General features: G+C 38.4%; 2 protein-coding genes and 1 long non-coding RNA gene across 6 annotated transcripts in view; 1 reads left to right on the top strand and 2 right to left on the bottom strand.

The window, feature by feature from the left end:
* LOC143741809 (uncharacterized) overlaps positions 1 to 2,046 on the top strand; it is a 69,798-nt gene extending 67,752 nt beyond the window's left edge. Inside the window, exons 6-7 of the long non-coding RNA XR_013205238.1 lie at positions 284 to 1,007; positions 1,157 to 2,046. This is a non-coding gene — a long non-coding RNA (uncharacterized LOC143741809). The remainder of the gene's footprint in view (positions 1 to 283; positions 1,008 to 1,156) is intronic.
* Positions 687 to 6,777, bottom strand: cdpf1 (cysteine rich DPF motif domain containing 1). The gene is made up of 3 exons (XM_077234275.1): positions 6,624 to 6,777; positions 1,193 to 1,304; positions 687 to 1,061 (listed from the first exon to the last, which is right to left on the bottom strand). Exons 1-3 carry the CDS (start codon positions 6,731 to 6,733, stop codon positions 933 to 935), a joined length of 351 nt encoding a protein of 116 aa, XP_077090390.1. The 5' UTR covers positions 6,734 to 6,777; the 3' UTR covers positions 687 to 932.
* Positions 6,778 to 6,988: 211 nt separating this feature from the next.
* Positions 6,989 to 21,764, bottom strand: part of pparaa (peroxisome proliferator-activated receptor alpha a) — a 52,605-nt gene continuing 37,829 nt past the window's right edge. For 3 of the 4 annotated variants that reach the window (XM_077234269.1, XM_077234271.1, XM_077234270.1), the window contains 6 exons: positions 17,389 to 17,625; positions 16,523 to 16,680; positions 13,404 to 13,542; positions 10,430 to 10,629; positions 9,129 to 9,609; positions 6,989 to 8,364 (listed from right to left, as the gene is read on the bottom strand). In XM_077234269.1, coding sequence (XP_077090384.1) covers positions 8,120 to 8,364; positions 9,129 to 9,609; positions 10,430 to 10,629; positions 13,404 to 13,542; positions 16,523 to 16,680; positions 17,389 to 17,617 — 1,452 coding nt within the window. In that variant the 5' untranslated portion in view covers positions 17,618 to 17,625 and the 3' untranslated portion in view covers positions 6,989 to 8,119. Of the gene's footprint in view, positions 8,365 to 9,128; positions 9,610 to 10,429; positions 10,630 to 13,403; positions 13,543 to 16,522; positions 16,681 to 17,388; positions 17,626 to 19,047; positions 19,208 to 21,293; positions 21,437 to 21,764 lie in introns of all 4 variants that reach the window. The other variant, XM_077234272.1, reaches the window with a different exon arrangement.

Here is a 21,764-nt window from a genome sequence, read left to right as displayed (position 1 = left end):
GTGTGGAGGTTTTTTTTTGGCCATGCTTTTGTATAATTTATAGTGCAAAAAATAGAATTTTTTGTTAAGTTCTCTTTGGCAAAATTAAAGGATTGGCTGTATAACCGCTGCTGGTCATTGTCTTGGAGGCCGGGGGGGGACCCAGGTCACGGTCCCCCCTTCTTCTTTCTTCGGTTGCTGTCTTCACTCTCCTCTTCACTCCAGTCTTACATGTTGACCAGTCTGCTGCTTGCTCCTCCAGTCATCTTTGGTCTCCATCCACGTTTGCCTCTGCTCTGTCCAGGTCCAGTCAGCTTCTCCATCCAGGTTCGTCTCTGCTCCGTCCAGGTCCAGTCAGCTTCTCCATCCACGTTCTCCTCTGCTCCGTCCAGGTTCTCCTTGGCTCCATATTCTCTGAGATCTGGCTGGATTTGAACCAGCGACCTTTGGCATTGTGTGCCAGTGCTCATACCGCTGAGCCACAGATCTCTGACTATGTGTGTGCCGGAACTTATACTTCACTACTAACCTGTGTTTTTTCCCTACTAACGAAGTAGGGTTCAAGGCGATAAATCTGGAGGTAAGTAGCTTCCCAGCTGTGGTGTAGGGGTATTGCCCATGTTCACAACAATTCTGCACTCCTCCAACAACAGGTTCAAATCTCATCTATATCATTTTAACCTTCTGTAATCAATCACAACCAATGATACAACTTAACATAATTTATTTCATAGCTGACATAGTAAGACAAGGCATTTAGTGCTATTGTAAAACTAAAAACACTCATCACAGAACACATATAATTTCAATTAAAAGATGCTTTGTCACCTCCAGTTTGATTCGTATAAATAGAAAAAGGACTATAGACAATTTTTTTTGTATTGTGTCTGGACAGAAGGCTCGCTAGTGTCCTCTGTTCATAACTGATGGCTAATAAATAAATCAATATATCATCATGAGGACGACGTCTTCTGGACACTCTTCTTCCTCTGCACCTCATTTTGAACCTGCTCTGGAAACTGATGAAGGTGATCCCGCACACACGGCAAACAAAAGCGTTTGGTGTAGAACAGACTGCAGTCCTGTCAATAAAAAAACAAGTTTATTGATGTGTTCATATATATATATATCCTAAATATTAATAACTGAGTTATAAATTCAATTCTTTCATTTGCAGAAAAAGGAGAAATATTCTACATAGTCACAAACGTACCATTCCCACACACACTGTCTTACTGCACAGACAGCACTTGGATCCTAAAACGAGGAACTTCTCTCTCTCTGGGCAGAAGGGATCCTTCATGCCGTAACATTCCTCCAAGAGCCTGCAGGACAAAGCACATCTCAATCACTGTCATTTTTTACACTCATTCAGCCAGACATGGTTCTGAAACCTACAACTCCTTTGACTGTTCAAATGAACACTCAATTCAGAAAACACACCCCCAGCACTAACATTTTACAGTTCAGGTGATGGAATCCTGATAATCATACATCATCGTCAAAACAGAGCAGACCAACGCATGCACTAGAAAACTGAACGTTATGTGTGCATTAATCAGACACACGATAGCTAGACACATGATTCAAAGTAGAACATAAAATCACTACAATAAATACACACACTGTTGTTAAGTTCAACAACTGCAAAGTTTACATACATTTTGGTCAATTCATGACCTGGTTTGTTTATTTATAAAGGTTTCAAGCATTTCCCACTCATTTGATATTACGTTTACAATTTACATGGACTGTTTGTATGAAAAGCTGTTTTAACATTTAATCCCTAAAAAATGCACTAGTATCTATTTTCATGCTTCATGATTTTGTGACATTAAAAAATATATATATTTGGAACTGAAATATTGAATAGAAAGATGGAAAACCTATGCTCCTTTTTGAGAATATTTATTTTAGTGCTGTACTGATTTACATCATTTATGAGCCTGTTCCATTTTAAATCTTGCTTTTTTTGGATGTTAGTAAGTGTGGTTTGCTTTATGATAAAAGGTGTGCCCCTACAATTGCACTGTAAATCTGTAAAATGTGTAATAAAACTTCGAAAAACATTTCTATTGTAAAAAATAATAATTCCCATTTCTATATTCCATTACCTTTTTCTGTTGATCAAAAAATCCTGATAAAAAAACACCTCCACATTTCAATAAGCAGCCCTACCATTTTCGGCTAATAATAAGAAATATTTATTTTTCACCAAATCCACATACGAGTTCTGAAAGATCTTGTGACACTGAAGACTGGAGTAATGGAGCTTTGCCATCACAGGAAAAAATTGCCTACATTTTACAGTACATTCAAACAAAAAACTTTTGTTTTTTGAAACTGTAGTGTTATTTCACAATATTACTGTTTTTACTGTATTTTCTATCAAATAAATGCATTATTGTTGAGTATAAGAGACCTCTTTCAAAAAACCTTCCTGACCCTTACTGTATATATTTTTTTTTTTTATTTATAATATTTATTTTGGGGTGTATTATTATTACTTGCCTATATTATATAATATAAAAGAGTATATATATATATATGTATATGTATATATAAATAAAGTTATTAGTCATTGTGTAGTCAAATTAATTATGTGGCATTCAGTTGAAATATTAACATAATTTCTCAATTAAGGAGCAAAAAAATGTGAATAGAAATTATATTTCTGAGTGTTACTGTACGTACACACAGCCGCCGACTTGAGCGGCAAAGAAGCTCTGGCCGCCCTGTCGAGGACGCTTGTCAAAAGTACGGGGAAGCTTGCTGACCATACTGTGCCGAAGTTATGACGTCACTTTGTAGGACAACTCGGAAGTTAGCGGCGCATGGGTTCCCTCGATCGAAAAGCTGTGCATTTTCCCCATAGACTTCTGGAAAATCGCAAAAAATAAGATCTGTGTTCAACAAAGAGTTGTGACCCTTACACGTTTTGTTTATCAAGATAATCTTTACAAGTTAATCCAAAATGTATACAATTTGAAGCCTATATAAAGATTTTAAAAAAACACGAGCAGACACAATAATGTTTAAAAAACCACAAGCAGGTTATAACTGGTGTGTTTTATGTCATAGATCAAAACGTGAAAATATTTAGAGGCTTTAACCACAAACCTTATTAAAGGCGATTTAGCAAAAACCCATTTAAAAAACTCAGACTTTAGGTCGAGGGAACCGGAGGGAACTCACTTCCGCGTTTTGGCGTACAAAGTGACGTCATAACTTCGGCACACCTTTTCACCGCTGAGCTCGTTGTCTTTTGACTTCCGGTCTGTATTTTCACAGCAATCTTGCGTAGTTATGAATGAACGGCTCGTTAAAAAAATTCCAAGGTCAATTTGTTAAGGCATATGCTTTACAATGCTCATGATAACTTTCGTTAACTCTAAAACAAGTAAATCAACTTCACCAGCTAATTACTCCTGGACAGCGATGCCATAGAAGTATATAGAGCGAACGCAAAAACGGAAGTTCAAAGACAATATTCTAAAGATGGCGGCGCCCTCGTTTCTCTGGTGCATAAAAGAAATGGACATAGCGACCCCCTTGATTTCAACGGAGAAAAGTGAAGCCCATTAGAAGCACTTACTTCCTGATGGCTGAGCGTACTGCGCAGGCTCAAACTGAGCTCGACGACGTAGATGTAAGCCACTCATTTTGGTAATTGCACTGCTTGACACTGAGAGGCGGCTTGTGCGTTCCACTCATATACAGGTCCTTCTCAAAAAATTAGCATATTGTGATAAAGTTCATGATTTTCCATAATGTAATGATAAAAATTAAACTTTCATATATTTTAGATTCATTGCACACCAACTGAAATATTTCAGTTCTTTTATTGTTTTAATACTGATGATTTTGGCATACAGCTCATGAAAACCCAAAATTCCTATCTCAAAAAATTAGCATATCATGAAAAGGCTCTCTAAACGAGCTATTAACCTAATCATCTGAATGAACTAATTAACTCTAAACACCTGCAAAAGATTCCTGAGGCTTTTAAAAACTCCCAGCCTGTTTCATGACTCAAAACCGCAATCATGGGTAAGACTGCCGACCTGACTGCTGTCCAGAAGGCCATCATTGACATCCTCAAGCAAGAATGTAAGACAAAGAAAGAAATTTCTGAACAGGCTGTTCCCAGAGTGCTGTATCAAGGCACTATGTATGACCTGGGCTACAGAGAAGCAGCACTGGACTGTTGCTCAGTGGTCCAAAGTACTTTTTTCGGATGAAAGCAAATTTTGCATGTCATTCGGAAATCAAGGTGCCAGAGTCTGGAGGAAGACTGGGGAGAAAGAAATGCCAAAATGCCTGAAGTCCAGTGTCAAGTACCCACAGTCAGTGATGGTCTGGGGTGCCATGTCAGCTGCTGGTGTTGGTCCACTGTGTTTTATCAAGGGCAGAGTCAATGCAGCTAGCTATCAGGAGATGTTGGAGCACTTCATGCTTCCATCTGCTGAAAAGCTTTATGGAGATGAAGATTTCATTTTTCAGCACGACCTGGCACCTGCTCACAGTGCCAAAGCCACTGGTAAATGGTTTACTGACCATGGTATTACTGTGCTCAATTGGCCTGCCAACTCTCCTGACCTGAACCCCATAGAGAATCTGTGGGATATTGTGAAGAGAAAGTTGAGAGACGCAAGACCCAACACTCTGGATGAGCTTAAGGCCGCTATTGAAGCATCCTGGGCCTCCATAACACCTCAGCAGTGCCACAGGCTGATTGCCTCCATGCCACGCCGCATTGAAGCAGTCATTTCTGCAAAAGGATTCCCGACCAAATATTGAGTGCATAACTGAACATAATTATTTGAAGGTTGACTTTTTTTTGTATTAAAAACACTTCTTTTATTGGTCGGATGAAATATGCTAATTTTTTGAGATTGATGATTTTGGCATACAGCTCATGAAAACCCAAAATTTCCTGTTTTAAAACAATAAAAGACCTGAAATATTTCAGTTGGTGTGAAATGAATTTTAAAATATATGAAAGTTTCATTTTTAGCATTACATTATGGAAAATAATGAACTTTATCACAATATGCTAATTTTTTGAGAAGGACCTGTAGATCAGAGGTGCACTCGCTTTTGGTTTGAACCCTATGGGAATTTGTATTTCCCATATTTATGGTTTGTCTGCTGGCCTGTATATAGTGTGCATACAGATGTATACTTAATTTGATATTTTAATATCGCTGTCACTACATTTAGGCTACTTAGTACAAACCTGGTAAAAATGACTGTCAGTCAATGGAGGAAAGTCTTGTTTTGCTCTCCAGGTGGGCGTTCCTATAAGGGTGTGATTTCATCAGCGACTAGTTGAAATCTCAACTCTCATCACATAAATGTTGCTAAAAAAATCAGAAGTCTTCCAACCCCTACCGTCAATTCTAGTCACAATGTGTAAACTGGCAGTTTGTAAAGTCTACAAAGGACTCAAACGGCATGACACATAGCGTCAAAATCAAAACAAATCAGAATCCATTATAATGAGCGATTCTGTCTACACTGGACGAACACTAAGTTTTGCTTATTTAATGGTACTTTTTTGGGTAACACTTTAAGTTTAGGTTGCAATTCTCACTATTAACTAGTTGCTTATTAGCATGCATAAAACTAGAATATTGTCTGTTTATTAGTACTTATAAAGCACATATTATTTCCTTATTCTGCATGACCATATTCTACATCCCTTATTCCTACCCAATTCCAACTTGATACCTAAACTTAATCACCTTACTAACTATGAATAAGCAGTAATTATAAGTTTATTGAGGCAAAAGTCATAGTTATTAGTGAAAATTGGATCCTAATCTTAAGTGTGACGCTATTTTGTTTAGGATATTATTGGTCTTAAAAGTTACCAGTAACTAAGAAAATAAGTACTAGTATATTAAGTGAAGTTTAATTAAATACTAGTCACTATTGAAATAAGCACTATTATCTAAAAAAAATAACAACTAGTATCTAAAACCTATACTAGTACCTAAAGCACTACTATCTAAAGAACCAGTAACTAATGGAATAGACTAGATATTAGTGTCTACAAAAATAAGCACTAATAGCATGAAAATAGCTACATTTTAAGGGTTAAATGTTCGAACGCTTGCCATACTGTTCGCACATAATTAACCATGTCGCTGGAAACATACATGTATGACTTTTTTCTGTGGAAGACAGAGAAGTTTTTTTTTTTTAAATGTTGCTAACCATTGAATGACAATAAATTGCACATTTCTCAAAATATCTTTAGTGTTCTATACAGGAAATTAAGCCACACAGTTTTGAAACGGCATGATGAAGTCGTTTTCTGTCATTATCCAGTTTGTAATATTATAATTTTATATTACATCAAATTATATATACTATGTGCATGTAAAAATAATGGTTTATGGTTCATTGAACAAGCATGAAAAACATTGTTTAACCCTTTTCAATAAAGACCTGCAAAGTTTTTTTTGGATTTTACTAAATTAACGTTATATTTAAATTAAAATATACTGAAAAATCGTCATATCTTTCCAGACGTCACGGCAAATTACATGCTATATATATATATATATATATATATATATATATATTCTGTGCGCTAAACCCAGTGCTATTAATTTCACAAATACTTGTGTACTTACACTATTGCTCTGGTGTTTGGCGGCTTCTGCCCGTAGAAACTGTACGGGCTGGACAGCTCGCACAGCTCACAGGTGAACACGCCGAGCGCGGAACCTTCGCTCAAATCCATTCGCTCTAAAGCGCGGTCTTCATGCAGCACAGTTCCTATATCCCGTTCAAACCATAGACAGTAAAACAAGGTTCCAACAAACCCTAGCTGTTTGTTTTGAATGAGCACGCGTTCTCAAGGCACGCCATAGTGCTGTAACGTCACTACGGCGCGTCAAACAGGACAGTCTCAAAACTCAAAATGGTTTTTAATTTACGCTTGCAGTACATCAGAGTTGCCAGAGGACGGCGCCTGTAATAAAACACTTCCACGCCATTTATTGCACGTTTTTTATGAACATTATATTTCATTTCAAACTACAAACAATTACACATCCACAACTGAAAATTATTTTTTTCATTAAAATCAAAGAACTTATTGGCTTTACTCATTGTTAAAATGAAAGTCTACAAAGCAATTTCTGATAATCAAGGGTCTCGTAAATTGCATCAAGTAGATATGGCTCTAAATTTTAAGAAAATTAAAAATTTTCCCTAAAAAAATCCCTCAATAAAACAATAATTTACCAATCAAGTACAAGTACTGAGTCAAAACACAACACATTTGTACAATAAAATTACAGTTGGAGTGCTATACAGTGTACGATGATATTTTTTATACAAAATATTTTACAAATGATGTTCAATATACAAGCATTTCAAATGAGGTAACAAACAATCTGATTTATATGGCTCTCCCAATACATATCATTCTAGCATTAAAACATGAAAAATCTCCCCTTTGTCAGAAATAGGCAATTGCCGGTCCAAAATCTTTACTGTAGGAGCTTATTTGGCAGAAGCGGTGATGCGACGTCAACGGCTCTGAAAGTGACACTAGATTAGCAACGCCCCGCCCTAAATTTGCAGCAACACCCTGCAAATATTACAATAAGGTGGAAAAAGAAAGCACCATCACATCATCTCAATGTGGCCAAAAGTGTCAAAAGCAACAACAAAAACACATGCTTATAAAGCTGAAAATGGCACTTTAATGAGCTCTCTCTCTCTCTCTCTCTCTCTATATATATATATATATATATGTGTGTGTGTGTGCGTGTGTGTACTGTTTGCTTACTACACTTGAATACCATTCGCTTCATTGGCTTCTTTTAAGTACACATTATAGGCTGAAAGCATATATTGCACTTATTAGGGGATTATAGGCATCGTCCTTGTAAAGGTCAGTTCCGTTTTAAAGGTTAGTGCAATATTAATGAGCCTAAACTTACACTGGCTTTGCCCTATAATGTCCCAGCAGTGCTTGATCCAAAAGCTGGTACACACCCCAAACATGTTCCTGCCGGTCTTCCTCCCCCTTGGAGCTGAACATTCAGCAACTCAAAGGCTTTCTTCATCTCCTGTCCCGAACACAGAGGGATCTCTCGTGCATCAGCGCTTGGAGCTCTCAGTACATGTCTCTGTAGATCTCCTGCAGAAGAGGATGGAGTGAAGCATCTTCTGTCTTCTTGATCTCCTGGACCAGCTCTGCGTGCTCTGTCACCAGCTGCCGCAGGTCGGCCAGTTTCTGCAGCAGCTTGGGAAAGAGCAAGCCGTTGTCGGGGTGGTTGGACAACAGATGGAGTCGTAGGGCGTGAACTATGCTCTCCTGGATGTGCTCGATCTGGGACACGTCACTCAGTCCTGGACGGTCTGCCAATGGAGATCAGACAGAGAGAGAGAGACAAAAGAGACATGTCAGGATGTCAAAAGCACCGTTACGGTACCAAGTCTGTTTACTTGAAAACTTATTAAAGGCTACATGCCATTATTTTCTCTTAAATTATTCATTTTTTATTTAATATTGAACTTTTGAAATAAAGGACACTGACTTTAACTTTGGTAGTGTGACATCCCTAGATTTATCTGTACAGTGTGTCCACAGATATTGATGAAACACTTATTGTTCAAGTGTCATTTTGCTAACGGTGTCTCTCTTTAGCATATAGGTTCAAAGAAAAAAAAAAAGAGTCAGTGCGGTTCTCCAGGTAGCTGTGGTTTGAGGTACTGTCTGCGGTTGCTGCTGGAACCGGCGGAAGAGGAAACTGTGGTTATTTTTGTTAGTCCTCAGAAGAACAAAATCCCCATCTCACTCTGACCATTATTACGTCTCTCAAAAGCTATTCACTGTGGGACTCCAGAGGTGACATGCAAAAAAAAAACTGGCACCTTGAAGATACTTTAACTTGGACAAGCCCTAAAAAATTGTCAAATATATTTATTTTCAAGCACCACCTTGTGATCCCTGGACCCCAGTTTAAAAAAAACCTCTCCAGTTGGAGTGAAGCATGACATCAATTTCATGTCAAGCGTTTCATTTCTGAGTAGGCGAATGCCCATTTTTAAAACTGCTAACGTTAGTCATTTAGATTTACACTGCCTCTATTTCACTTCTCGTTGCTCTCCCTGCGTCTCACCTCCGCAGCAGATAATGGCAGCCACAAACAGCGCCAGGTCGCTGTCGTCCAGCTCGAGAGCGTTGAATCTCATGGCGAACTGAAATTTGGGCTCCATCATGTCACTAAAGGGCTTGCGTAGACTCTTCAGAAACTCGCGGGTGATGAAGCCTCCGCCGCGAGCCACCAGCAGCCCGTCTTTATTCATGCAGGAGGCCAGCAGGGCGAAGAGCGCCTCGTACACGCCGTACTTCAGCAGAGTCACCTGGTCGTTGAGGTCCAGGGTGGCGAAGCCGGGCAAGGCCTTGGCGAACTCCGTCAGCTCCGTGACCGTCGCCACCGAGGCGTATTGACAGAACAGGAAGAGCCGGGCCTCCACTTCTCTCTGCCGCAGAGGGGAGGTGTCGCCGGACGCGTCGCCGGACGCCACGTTGCCCAGCAGCTGGGTGAGTAGATTCTGCTCCGCGTGCTGGAGAGAGTCCATGTCGTGGATGACGAAGGGCTTCAATGAAGGACAGAGAGAGGACAGTCAGAGAACAGGTGTGCGGTCAGCTCAATAACTGAGTAGCGTGTTCAATTAGCGCTCTCCGTTTTTTATAATTACCGAGTTTAATTACAAATTTTACTACTTTGACCGAGTAACGTTAGCTCGGCAAGCTGTGGATTCAATTACAGTCAAGCCTTTTGAAAAAGTAGTTACCTACTACAAACTACTAACAAACAGAAGAAAATAACACTGAAATGGGTCAATATTTGTAAAAAAAAAAAAAAAAAAAAAAAATATATATATATATATATATATATATATATATATTAAGCTATCCGATTTAAATAAAGTTTGTTTACTCTGACCTTCATTTTGCTGGTACAAATACTATTAGGGATTTTGAATGAATGAATCACTGTTACAGTGTAAAAAACACAGATATTTACAAACTGAAGGCTGGAATGTACACAACTATTTTAAAACAATGGGAATCACACAGAAGCACAAAAAAAATCTGTGCCCATCATAAGCTATGTGACCCATCCAGACTATAAAGTCGTTTAGTTTTTTCCTGCCTTTAATGTAACAAAAACATAATAATTTAATTCTTTGTATTAACAACTATAATAAATATAACCACGATTACATACAAATGAACAGCAGCATATAAATAAAAACAGCTACAATGGTGTGCAAGGACTTATATAATTTTTTCCAGTGCTTTTACAGACAGATTAGTAGAGATTTTGATTATCACTTCATTTTACTCTGCTTTTGTGAGCAATACAATGTGAATAGTGGGTGAGTGAGTTAGTTAGCAACTGCAGTTACTCACCGGAGTGCTGGTCTTGCCCGTGAGAAACACGCGTGCTTTGGCTTTGTTCATGTGGAAGTGTTTGAGGTAGGCTTCATGCATCTGCCTGGCCAGACTCCTGGTGTCCGGCTGCAGAGACTGGTGCTCCTCTTTCCCGGTGACATCCTTCTCTGCTTTCAGCCTCTTCTTCTCGGATTGGGGTATCCGCCCAAAACGGATAGCTGTAAGATGCGCGCACACACATTACCAATAAAATAGGTACAACCTCATGCATGTTGCCACAGTCAATGTATTGTATACAAACAAAACAGGAACACACACACACACGTCTGGTTTACTATCTTTGTGGGGACTTTCCATAGACGTATTGGTTTTTATACAGTACAAACTATATATACTATCCCCTTACACCAACCAACCCTACCCCTCAACCTACCCATCACAGAAAACTTTCTTCATTTTTACTTTTTAGAAAATAAAATCATTCTGTATAATTTATAAGCTTGTTTCCTCATGGGGACCTCAATTTAGGTCCCCACAGTGACACGAGTCCCCATAAGTCTGAGTTCATTGAGGTTGAAGTACCCACCAGGTTAGAAAAAAAATTACACACACACACACACACACACACACACACACACACACACACACACACACACACACACACACACACACACACACACACACACACACACACACACACACACACACACACACACACACACACACACACACACACACACACACACACACCCACCCCTAACTCTATAGTAAGCACATGTACTGTAGTTAATTAATACTACTCAGTACTTATTTGAGTAAGTACAATGTAGCTATGTCACCTTAAAATAAAGTGTTACCAAATGTTCACACTAGGGTTGTTATTTGATTTTTTTTTTAAAGTGATGTGAAATAGTTAAATAAATAAGTTGCTTAATTAATTAATTGTGTCTGACCACAGAAGGTAACCCAGTTCTAATGTTTTTTTGGAATTCATAAATTGACAAACATTTTTTTAGGAAATAAACCCTTCGAATCTGCCTATTCAGTTTGGTTTGTGTTGTGTAGATGCCCATTTTCTCCATATTAGAATTTTTCTGCCTGCAGCTTTCAGTTCTGTGAATGATGGTCCAGCTATGAAATTACATCTGGATTACATTACTGAGGAGGACATTTCTGCTGATTTATTATCCACACCAATTTCAAGAATAACTTTTAAAGAAAGCAGGGGTTATTTGGCAAAGGAAGACCTACAACAGAGCTTAAATTTGGTACAGAAATCCAAAAGCTTTTGAAAGCATTTCAACCCCAGCAAGCTTTATTTGTGAAAACAGTCATTTTGCAGAATTACTTGAAAATCTGTAAATTTACCATAATGCACATTTGCTGTAAATCTGCATAATAGTTATAGACACGACCACAACATAGCCCTGAAGTGTCAGCAGAGATTGTGTCAACTAGACTCCCCTGTGAACGCCTCATCGACACAAGCCAGTGGCACAGATCCTCAACATCAACCTGTATCCATACCGGCTTGATGAAACCGATCTTCAACCAGATGGAACTGGATTAAGTCCCCCCCCCCCCCCCCCCCCGACTGAGCCTGGTTTCTCCCAAGTTCTTTTTTTCTCTCCTTTCTGTCACCCAATAGGATGTATGGATCCGCCTCTGGCTTGCTCAGTTGGGGAGACTTAATATACAACAATATTATTGATCTGACTGCACTGACACCATTGTATGAAAACTGAACTGAGCTGGATGATGACATCACTGTTTTCTCCAGAGCTGCTGTATAGATATATGATCTAAATTAATAACTAACGATTTTTACAACCGAAATTAATCAACACTGAACTCACTTAAGCTGGACAATGCCACTATATTCTTCTAGAGTTGCTGCACAGCCGAAACAAACTTTGTTGCATTATATTCCTGTTAACAGTGTAAAGCTGCTTTGAAACAATCTGCATTGTAAAAAGCGCTATATAAATAAAGATGAGTTCACCTGAATGCACACACCGATTGTGTGATGATGCAATTATTTGTAATGAGGATTTGCAATGTATAACAAGTTGTTTTATTTTGGTGATAAACCTCAAGCTCACTGTGCTGAATGTTTGTTGCATTTCTTGTCATAAGTAACTTATGCAGTGCTATAGAAGAGGACACGGTAAGCTAGCCTGGTTTTATGGCGAGTTTACTCTTTCCTGACCAGGGAAGGGGGTGAGATTTTTTTGTGTGTTGCAATTGCATTTATCAATCTGTCTAAGAAAAACTTAATATCACAGATCGGATGATAAATACCAGAACGGGTCCTTTTTGATTGCTGGTGTTTGTGCAGATCCACACTCAAATAGCTTGGATGGTAGAAAAATCCCCAAAACTCGAATGCGGGTCTGAGAGCACTGATTGTGTTAATCTGTTTGCCTTTTGTTTATATATATAATTAATTGCACTGCTTTAACGTATTGAATCATCAGCTCCAGTTTATACACAAACCGGGAGTAGTAGAACTTTAGGTCATTACACTGCTGCCACTTCATCAGTAGCGGGACAAAGGGCAGACATGGGAGGGGGTGTATGGCGTGATATGATACAGATCTACCTCTGAAGGGATTACACTAACAGTGGCACATGACACTAGCCCTCGCTAACAGAAGAGACTACCCTAGATCCAGGTCAAAGTCCCGTGATAGAACGGGACGCCGTGTGACTTAGTTCATCTGCGATTATCCTGTGATAGCTCTTGGATAGCGTATATTTGTGCTACCTCAGGATGTCAAAGCTAAGAGTGTCTAAAGGTTGTTGTTTTATATTTTGATTCTAATCTAAATTTCCTGACTTTCAAAGAAGCAATTAAAGTATGTGTTACGAAATATTATTGTAGTAAAACAGAACACCATCTTGATTACCAATAAAACAATTAAAGATCTTTAATCATCAAGCCATAAACCACCTCTAATCTATAATCATTTGCTGTTAGTGAAGCTCTTACCGTTGTGGGACATGCCCACTGCAAGGCACTTGTGGAAACGGCAGTATTGACATTTGTTTCTGTTCTTCTTCTGGATCTTGCAGTTGCGTTCGCACTTGTCGTACTCCAGTTTCAGTCGAATGGTTCTCCTGAAGAAGCCCTGTGTAAAATTCATAAAAGACACTTAAAAATGCAACAACAAAAAAAAAGTATGATGACAAATTGTACATTCTCATGTTGTACAGGCGATTCAAAATGTAAACAAATATAAGGATTTCACTCCCTAAGGCCCAATACATAGCGGAACCTCACAAGACGTTATAAAGTGACCTCGATAAAGCAAATGCAAATAAGATCAGATGTGCGATAAGATTCACACCATAATAATATTTATTTCTCAAGTACACTGCATATCTATGAACAGATACAGAGTGTTGGCATGTGTGGGAGAATGTCAAAACACTATAACTGTTTATTTTTCAGATAAGGCTACACAATATTTCAGTAACTCCAGAAGGTCTTCGATAGATGCTTGGGAAAAGGTACATTGTGAAAATCATTTTCGAAATGAAGAGGCAAAAAGAATTGTAATGAAGATACAGTGAATGATCTTTGTCATCATTACATTGGAATAGACACTGGGCTGGTATGTGTAGTAAGGGTCACAGTTACAGCACAGGCTATGTGTGTCCCGCCAGCCGAATTATTCAACAGGGAAAAGCAGAACACGTGCGTGACAATGGAAACGGTATCAGATGTGAGCTTGTGACAGACTGTCACGGATCGCTTCCAGAGCTAAAATCAGAACCGATGACGCATCTCTACACACCGAACATACCAAACGATAAAACCGGACTGAGGAAACAGCTCGTTACCTCTGAATACCAACCTTTATAGGACAAAGCATTATTTCATACTGTTCTCAAAAGCTGTGGGAAGTGAAGTTTATAATGTATCTGCACACTGCAAATGACTCATTTATTCTTCCAGATTTACCTCAAAAGAAAACACAAGCTAAAATGTTAAATGTATCATGTAGAATATCTTTTTTCAAAGCAAATAAAACCGTTAATAAACACTTTACAATATTATTCTACACATTAACATTAGTTAACAAGTATTAACTAGCATGAAATAATGAACAAATCTAGCTTTCTGAAAATGTTGGTGATTATTAATTTCTCATTACTCTAATAGAGTGCAGTGCTGGCGTATTTTTCTAGGACAGTCCGGAGGTTAGAATCACCCTGGTTCCCTCGATAAAAACCCAATAGGATTTTTTTCCATTGGCTTTTTGATTATTGCAGAAAATAAGCTCTGTGACCAACAAAAATCTATAATTCTTACATGTTTTGTTCATCAAGGTAATCTTCACAAATGAAAAATTTCAATGAATTCTGATGCCTAAATACAACTGCCAGAAGTAAAAAGCTAAAGTCAGACAATAAACAAACTATACAATGTTCGAATGACTTCAACGTCACCACCACTAAGCCTCTAACAAATCTTTTAATCTTTATTCAAAATCTACAAGTTTAAGTTAGAAAAGTTTTGTTAGCAAACACGTCAAACCACCTTTTTCATGACTTGTAAAAGCCTAATATGATATATTTCATGCCATAGGTAGAATACAATGTGAAAATACCTTGAACTTGTGTTAACCACCTTATTTCAGGCATTTAATCAATAACCCATGAAAAAAATACTTCTTTTCATTGAGTTTTAGGACTCAATGTTGCAGCACTCAATACCTGTAACATGCATGCTCTGTTTTTACTTTGTTTCTTTGTGTTTTTGGTTCTGTCCTGTTCACCTGTGTGCCCTGTCAGTTGACCTAGATTTCCAAGTCAGTTGACCTAGATTAACCTAGATACACCTGTTGTCCAATTATCTAGCTTATTGGTTCCCTCCCTGTGTTCTAGCAGTCCATGTACTGTCTTGTCAATGTTGTTCCTGGATTATTCCTGCAGTGCGCTGTCAAGAACAACTACCCATGACAATATCAAGGCATGGTGCAGGAGTCAAGGTTTTACATGTCACTCAAAACAACCTTGCTGCACAACAGTGCACCCACAAGCAAAGATGGCGGATTTTAAATTGAATCCTTATGGAAGCATCCCGTCAGCCGAGCGACAGCTGTTGAGGAGCATTCTCCAGGTGTTACGCCCCTCAAAGTTCTCAAAAGGAATTTGATAATATACAGTTGTTTTAGACCAATGAAATTTCAATGTGGGAGGGGCTACAGAGCTCAACACCATGGAAAAACAAACTACGTGAAGGACAAAATGTCCCGTCCTTGTCGTAGATTCACTTGGAAGAATAGCTTTTAGCGCTTGTTACTTTATCACATTGTTCTTAGTTAGGACACTGTGTAAATCTCAAACTATATAATTAACTAACATGAAAATGAGTTAAACCAGAGGCGCATGAAACTTGAAACCAGTGAACTGAATAATAAACTTCCAGTCCAGTCAGTCCACAGAGATCCTGATTATGTATGACTAGTTTCACACAGAATATGTTTTTTAATTAGCATTTCATTTAAAAAATAGCTTAGCTACAACTACCATGATTCCTAAAACAAAACGCATAACGTATATTTTATAGTGCAACGTGGAAAAAGTGGTAAACTGCATCAGTAATAAACCTTTGGTTGTAATTGTTCCAGTTTAATTGCACCCTGAGGGGTGCCAATGGTCAAAGTCTGCCCTTGCTAAAGAAAAACACATGGCACATGGCAATAACTGGGCTGGTGGTAGTTAACTTTAAAGGAAGGAGAACGGCTGTGACCTAGGCTCGAGTCAGCTGGGCTGTGTTGTGCGGAGGTACGCACTAAGTCCTTCTGATGATTTTGACATGCACCACATGAAGCAATTGCTCTTGTACACGCTTCGCCTCACATGTACGAAGAGGGAAAAAGCCTCGGGGGAACTCTCAGTCTTTTTGCAAAAGTAGCTATGAAAATACTCCAAGAACTTGCGTGCTCTCCGTTGACCCTGGTGTGCTCGCTCAAGTGTTTTCAGTCCCGGACAGATTTGTGGTTATGGAAGTGTAACACAGTGTCTGCACTAATGGCATATCGATATCGACTCTTGGCCTTCGTGTGACAATTTTCCACTGTACACTTTGCATGCGCTTACCTTACACCCTTCGCAGGCATGCACTCCATAGTGGAAACCTGAGGCCCGGTCGGCGCAGACGCGGCACTCGAGGGCGAGAGAACCGGAGGAGTTGTCGTCCTGACCGATGCTGGCCACGCACACTTCTGAGGACGGACTAGATGCCGGGGTTAAGACATCTACAATACAAACACACATGTCCACGGGCAATATCACATAGATTTATACTGACCCAAATGCATTTAAGTTGATGTCCCAATTTGGCGCAAATAAAAGCGTGGATATATACTTTTCCTTCATTTTTTGTTTCATTTTTGTTTAATTTATCTACAAAATTTACAATTTTAAAAATATAATACAGCATTTAAGGATAAGCCTTTTGATCAAAATGATTTTAAAATTGTCAAGTGTGTCCAAACTTAGGTCTGGTTGTTTATATACAATAAAATGAATGCAAATGGTTAAATCTTTAACTTGACAGATTAGGGTTGATTTAAGATTTTTTTTGTAACAATTTATTTTGATGGTCCCTTTTGAACATTCTGTTGACTATAAGTAACTTTGCAACTCCATGTCAACTAACTCTCATTAGAGTATTAGTGTACTGTCTGCTTAAAATCTGCTAGCTCTTTATTTTGATGCTCCCTCAACATACTGTACATTCTACTGACTATAAGTAACTTTGCAACTACATGTTTCTGTGGTTATTCTAACCCTACAAGTCTAATAATACTCTTCTGATACTCTACTGAGAGTTAGTAGACATGTAGGTGCAAAGTTACTTAAAGTCAACAGAATGTGTTAAAGGGACCAAAAGTGAAACCCTTTTTTTATAGGCCTGATTGGTTAGGATTATTGTTCAGATTGCATGTGTCCAAATGCTCTACCTAAGACAGTGGAGTCGTCTACTAATGTGTTGCAGCTCTGGTATTCCAGCATGTGAAAGTTGTAAGTATCGTCACTGAGAGACTGAGAGATGTCGTCAAACACCTCCATGTCACCAATGAGTTCTCCACACAGAGGGCTGTCCAGGATTGGATCGCCCAGAGGGGACAAGGGACTGTACAGGGTCGGCATATCTACCATGGCGCTGGACCACGGCAAGCTTTGAATCATTCATCCGTCTGCAAAGACAAAACAACAACAAGAAAAGTGATTATCTTTCATATCTTTTAAATAACTGCAAAACACAATCCCTAGAATACACTGGGACTAATGGCCACCCAGATAAAAACAACAACCAGGGATTTCAGACGCTATTGAATTTAATGCGGGGCTGTGAGGGGTAGACTTACAGTCTTTACAATGGCACGCACTGAATAAATGTCCTAGATCACGCAATTTTCATTTGTTTAATGGAGTTTTTTCTACTGAACGAAAGTGTTGGAATGTTGCGAACAATCGTTATGTTGTTAAACAACATCGCAATCCATTGAACAACCTGTAATTCTATCCCTCACGGTCTTGTTCTCATTATTGTCAACATTAAATATGGTTCTGCTACCCTGACTAAGGTCCATTGTCATCAAAATGTATTTGTATATGTAAAACATTACAATTATTTCAGAGCAACTCACTGAAATCAAAGCTGAATTGAAAGTTCAATTATTCAAAAAGAAAAGAAACAATAGCAGTTATTTTAAACATCACTGTTCGGTTTTGATAATAATGGAGACTCAATATCTACTTAGTATGCAAACTGCAACCTGGTCTCTGTGAAACACTGACTAGAAGAAGTTCCATTCAGAGCAATGCTAGAGAAGTAATGTGTTTAAGAGGGGTTGCCACAGAAACCGCAGGCGAAGTTATCGCAGCGTTTTATTCAGACATGAGGGGAGCGTTTCAAAGGCTTTGGCCTGCTTCATCACAGGAATGTGATCTCATTCATCCTGCCATGTGAACTTGTGCTCCTTCGATTGAGGTGATCTCAAGGTTGGGTCAAGGTTCCAGGGCGTTGTTATGTGGTTGCTAAGGCGTTTCGAGAGGTTGCGGGGCAGTTATTTTGATGCACTTCATTTGCTTGATAATATCACAAACACTGTGGACAGACGTTTCAAGTGCAGTGCTGGGCAGGAGATAACAATCCTATTCGAAAGAATTAACTACTCAAATGGATTCAGACACTCGGGAGGGAATTCTTCAGGCAGCTCGAGGGGTCTTGAGGACAACGGTTCAAATGGCATTCCACTCAACCCTTTAATTTCTTGCAGCAGTGACATGGAGAAGGCTAACCAATGCCAGACTTGGCATTCGAGCACTTTTGCAATGGATCACAATTTTTTTTAAGTAACAACACACTTTACCTTCAAGCGACAAACACAGCCAATCTAAAATAAACTGCAGGTGCTAAAGAGCTGACAAAACTGCGCACTAACATCGACTGCTGATGGTAGACAAGCTGTTTCTACCACTGTCATAAATCAGTGCTTGGCAGACAAGCCCAGTTTCCAGCTCTGTCTGCGAGGGGAAGCCGGCCAGCTTTCTAAAGTTATACCTGATCTCTCCGTTCTGTAGATTTGCCCGAAGCAGAACAGCAAAAATCTTACCCAGCTGTTTGTCTCCAGCTGTTGAGGCTATGTGAAACCTGAGCTGAGCATGATCTTCAGTCAACGAACGCACGCAGCGTTCTCTCAGCCGCTGTGCGACAATCATTCCTGATTCTGCCCTTGACACAACATGCACAGACGAGTGCAGTAACAAGCGTTCCTATTGGAGAAACATACAGACTGCTATAATGACTACATATTAGTTAATACACTGCAAAAATATTGTCCTGTTTTTCCAGTAAAAATATATATATACATGCTTAAATATCCTTAAAACAAGATTCATTTACTGGTTAAAAATTGCAAAGGGAATGAGAGTGATTTTTAATATCTTTAATTGCTTTATTTTTTGGGGTGGGGATTATACATAAAACAAGAAAAAAATCAATTACAATATAAATTTGCTAGTAAATTTATATTTTTGTATAAATTTGAAGAAGATGAAGAAGATTTGAAATCATCTGAAGAAGATTTGATTTGATTTGAAGAAGATTTGAAATCATCTGAAGAAGATAATTTTCCTCTGTTTTCTGATTAAAACAAGAACAAAGGTGTGTATTTCTCATACTAGGTAGAGAAGGATTATAGCATATTAGTCAAGAGACTGCAAAAAAATATATCAGTTTTGTGTATTGTTTTCCAGTAAAAATATATATACGTTTACAATTTGCTTGAGAAGCAAAACTGCATACAATATTAAGACATGTTTGCATCTTGAATTAAGATTAATACCACACTGGGAAATAGTTTTTGTCTTGCTTTAAGCTTAAACCTCATTCGGGGTTTCTGCAGGTTTGATGAAGGTAAATTTAAGACTTTTTAAAGATCTTTTTATGACCAAGGAAAGAAAATTAAGGAATAAATTGAAGGGAATACAATACATCAATGTTTTCTATATGTCTAGGGAGAAACACAATGAGTTGTATTAGCAATACAACAATACAAATATACAACTTCCAACCGATATCCATTACTTTTTCATTTTATTTCATTTTACAAAAAAGCTTGAATCACTCCGCTACCAACCACTAGAATATGGACAGTTTTACTGTACCATCTACGAATAAAAAAAAATGAAGATGATTTTCCTCTGTTTTCTGATTAAAACAAGAACAAATATCTGTCAGTGGGGTCAGAAAAATAAACTCAATTCAAAGGGAAGTTTTCATAACTCACTAACAGGTATTTGTTCTTGTTTTAAGCATAAACTCACATAATTTTTACAAATGTACATTTTGGTTCTCCAGTGAATGTATCTTGATTTAAGAATGTTTAGATGTTTTTGTACAGGAAAAATGACAGAAATACTGAAGAAGAAAATCATCTTTTGGAGAGCATGCAATATTTAATGCCATGAACTTAAGACTTTTGGCTCTGATTTAAGAACTTTTTAAGGCCTTCATTTGTGTAAGGGTGAATTAAGACTTTTTAAGACCTGCAGAAACTCTGCAATACTTACATAAAAAAAAAAAGATACGTTTAAGATACATTTTTAGAGTCTAATATCCAATTTACTTCAAGCAAATGTGTTTGTTTTATTTAAATGTATTTTTTAATTTATTGTTCAATAGAAACAAGACAAAATCTAGCAGTAATTTCATGGTAAACAAGATTAAGCACGCAGCATGCATTTGAGTGAGACTGCATTTGTGTACGTTATTTGTGTATTAGGGTGTAGCAATAAGCATGAGCTGAAGCTACTATATTTATTCAGTCTAAACCCAGACACTCACATGGGCACACATGCACATGACTTGAACCTCATGACAACACACGGGAGCCAAGCGAAGTGTAGGAGAAATGCCAGTTTCTGCTCGAATGGAAATTTGCCCGCATGGAGACCAGCTGAGCCATTAACCAGCAAAAACAAACCCCATATCATGCTTCCAAACTACAATATATTCTACACAAATATCTCAACACTGGATTCAATAACCTCACTGTCCACAACACATGTTATATCCATTGATGTGGAAACAAGACAACACGTATGAATGCTCAAGATGGATCCTCAACAAGTCCTAATAAACAAATGGAACCAGTAAATGTTTAACAACTCTGAATCACGGGACAGTTGTACAAATAATACAAAATTAATCAGTATCTTATTTTCCAGTAAGAAAATCTGAAAATCCTTAGTAAAATAAGTAAATGTCTGCGAAACCACTTAATAAAATGATTTTTGCAGTGCAAGGTGTGTGTTTCTCATTCTGGCTGGAGAAGGACACAGGCACATCATAGCCTACTTGCTGAGGAGGGGGCGGCCCGTTGTGGAGGGTCACAGCTGACAAGACTTGGAAACCAATACAGGCTGATTTACCCACTCCTTCCTGGTTGATCTTTACCAGCTGTCTGACTTGACCGTGTAGTAACAACAACACAGCAGTTCCTGGGGGTATTTTAGATCCAAAAGAAGACAATGAATGTCAATGTACTTTAGCCTAGTATCCCAAAAACTTGCATATTGATCATGTTTTCCCCATCATTTTCACATACTGTAAACAGAACCAGCCTTGGACTCAATGCATTAGACAACACACGTAAAGCAAACAGTGTCTGTGTAGAAATTTCCACTGCATCAGCCAACAAGCAATGATGAAGCAGAATCTCTACATGCCCCATAGAGACAGCAGATCTGAAGTATAAAGATTGATCTGTGACCACACAGTGAGTTTGTTTTTGAAAGAAATATTGATTGTGGACATGATAAAGCGCAC

This window comes from Siphateles boraxobius, unplaced genomic scaffold (assembly GCF_051911475.1).
Source record: "Siphateles boraxobius isolate OS27281-9 unplaced genomic scaffold, OSU_SipBor_1 19, whole genome shotgun sequence".
In the NCBI taxonomy this organism is placed as follows: domain Eukaryota; kingdom Metazoa; phylum Chordata; class Actinopteri; order Cypriniformes; family Leuciscidae; genus Siphateles; species Siphateles boraxobius.
Note: the sequence above shows the minus strand (reverse complement) of the source record. Positions and strands in the feature narration are given on the sequence as shown.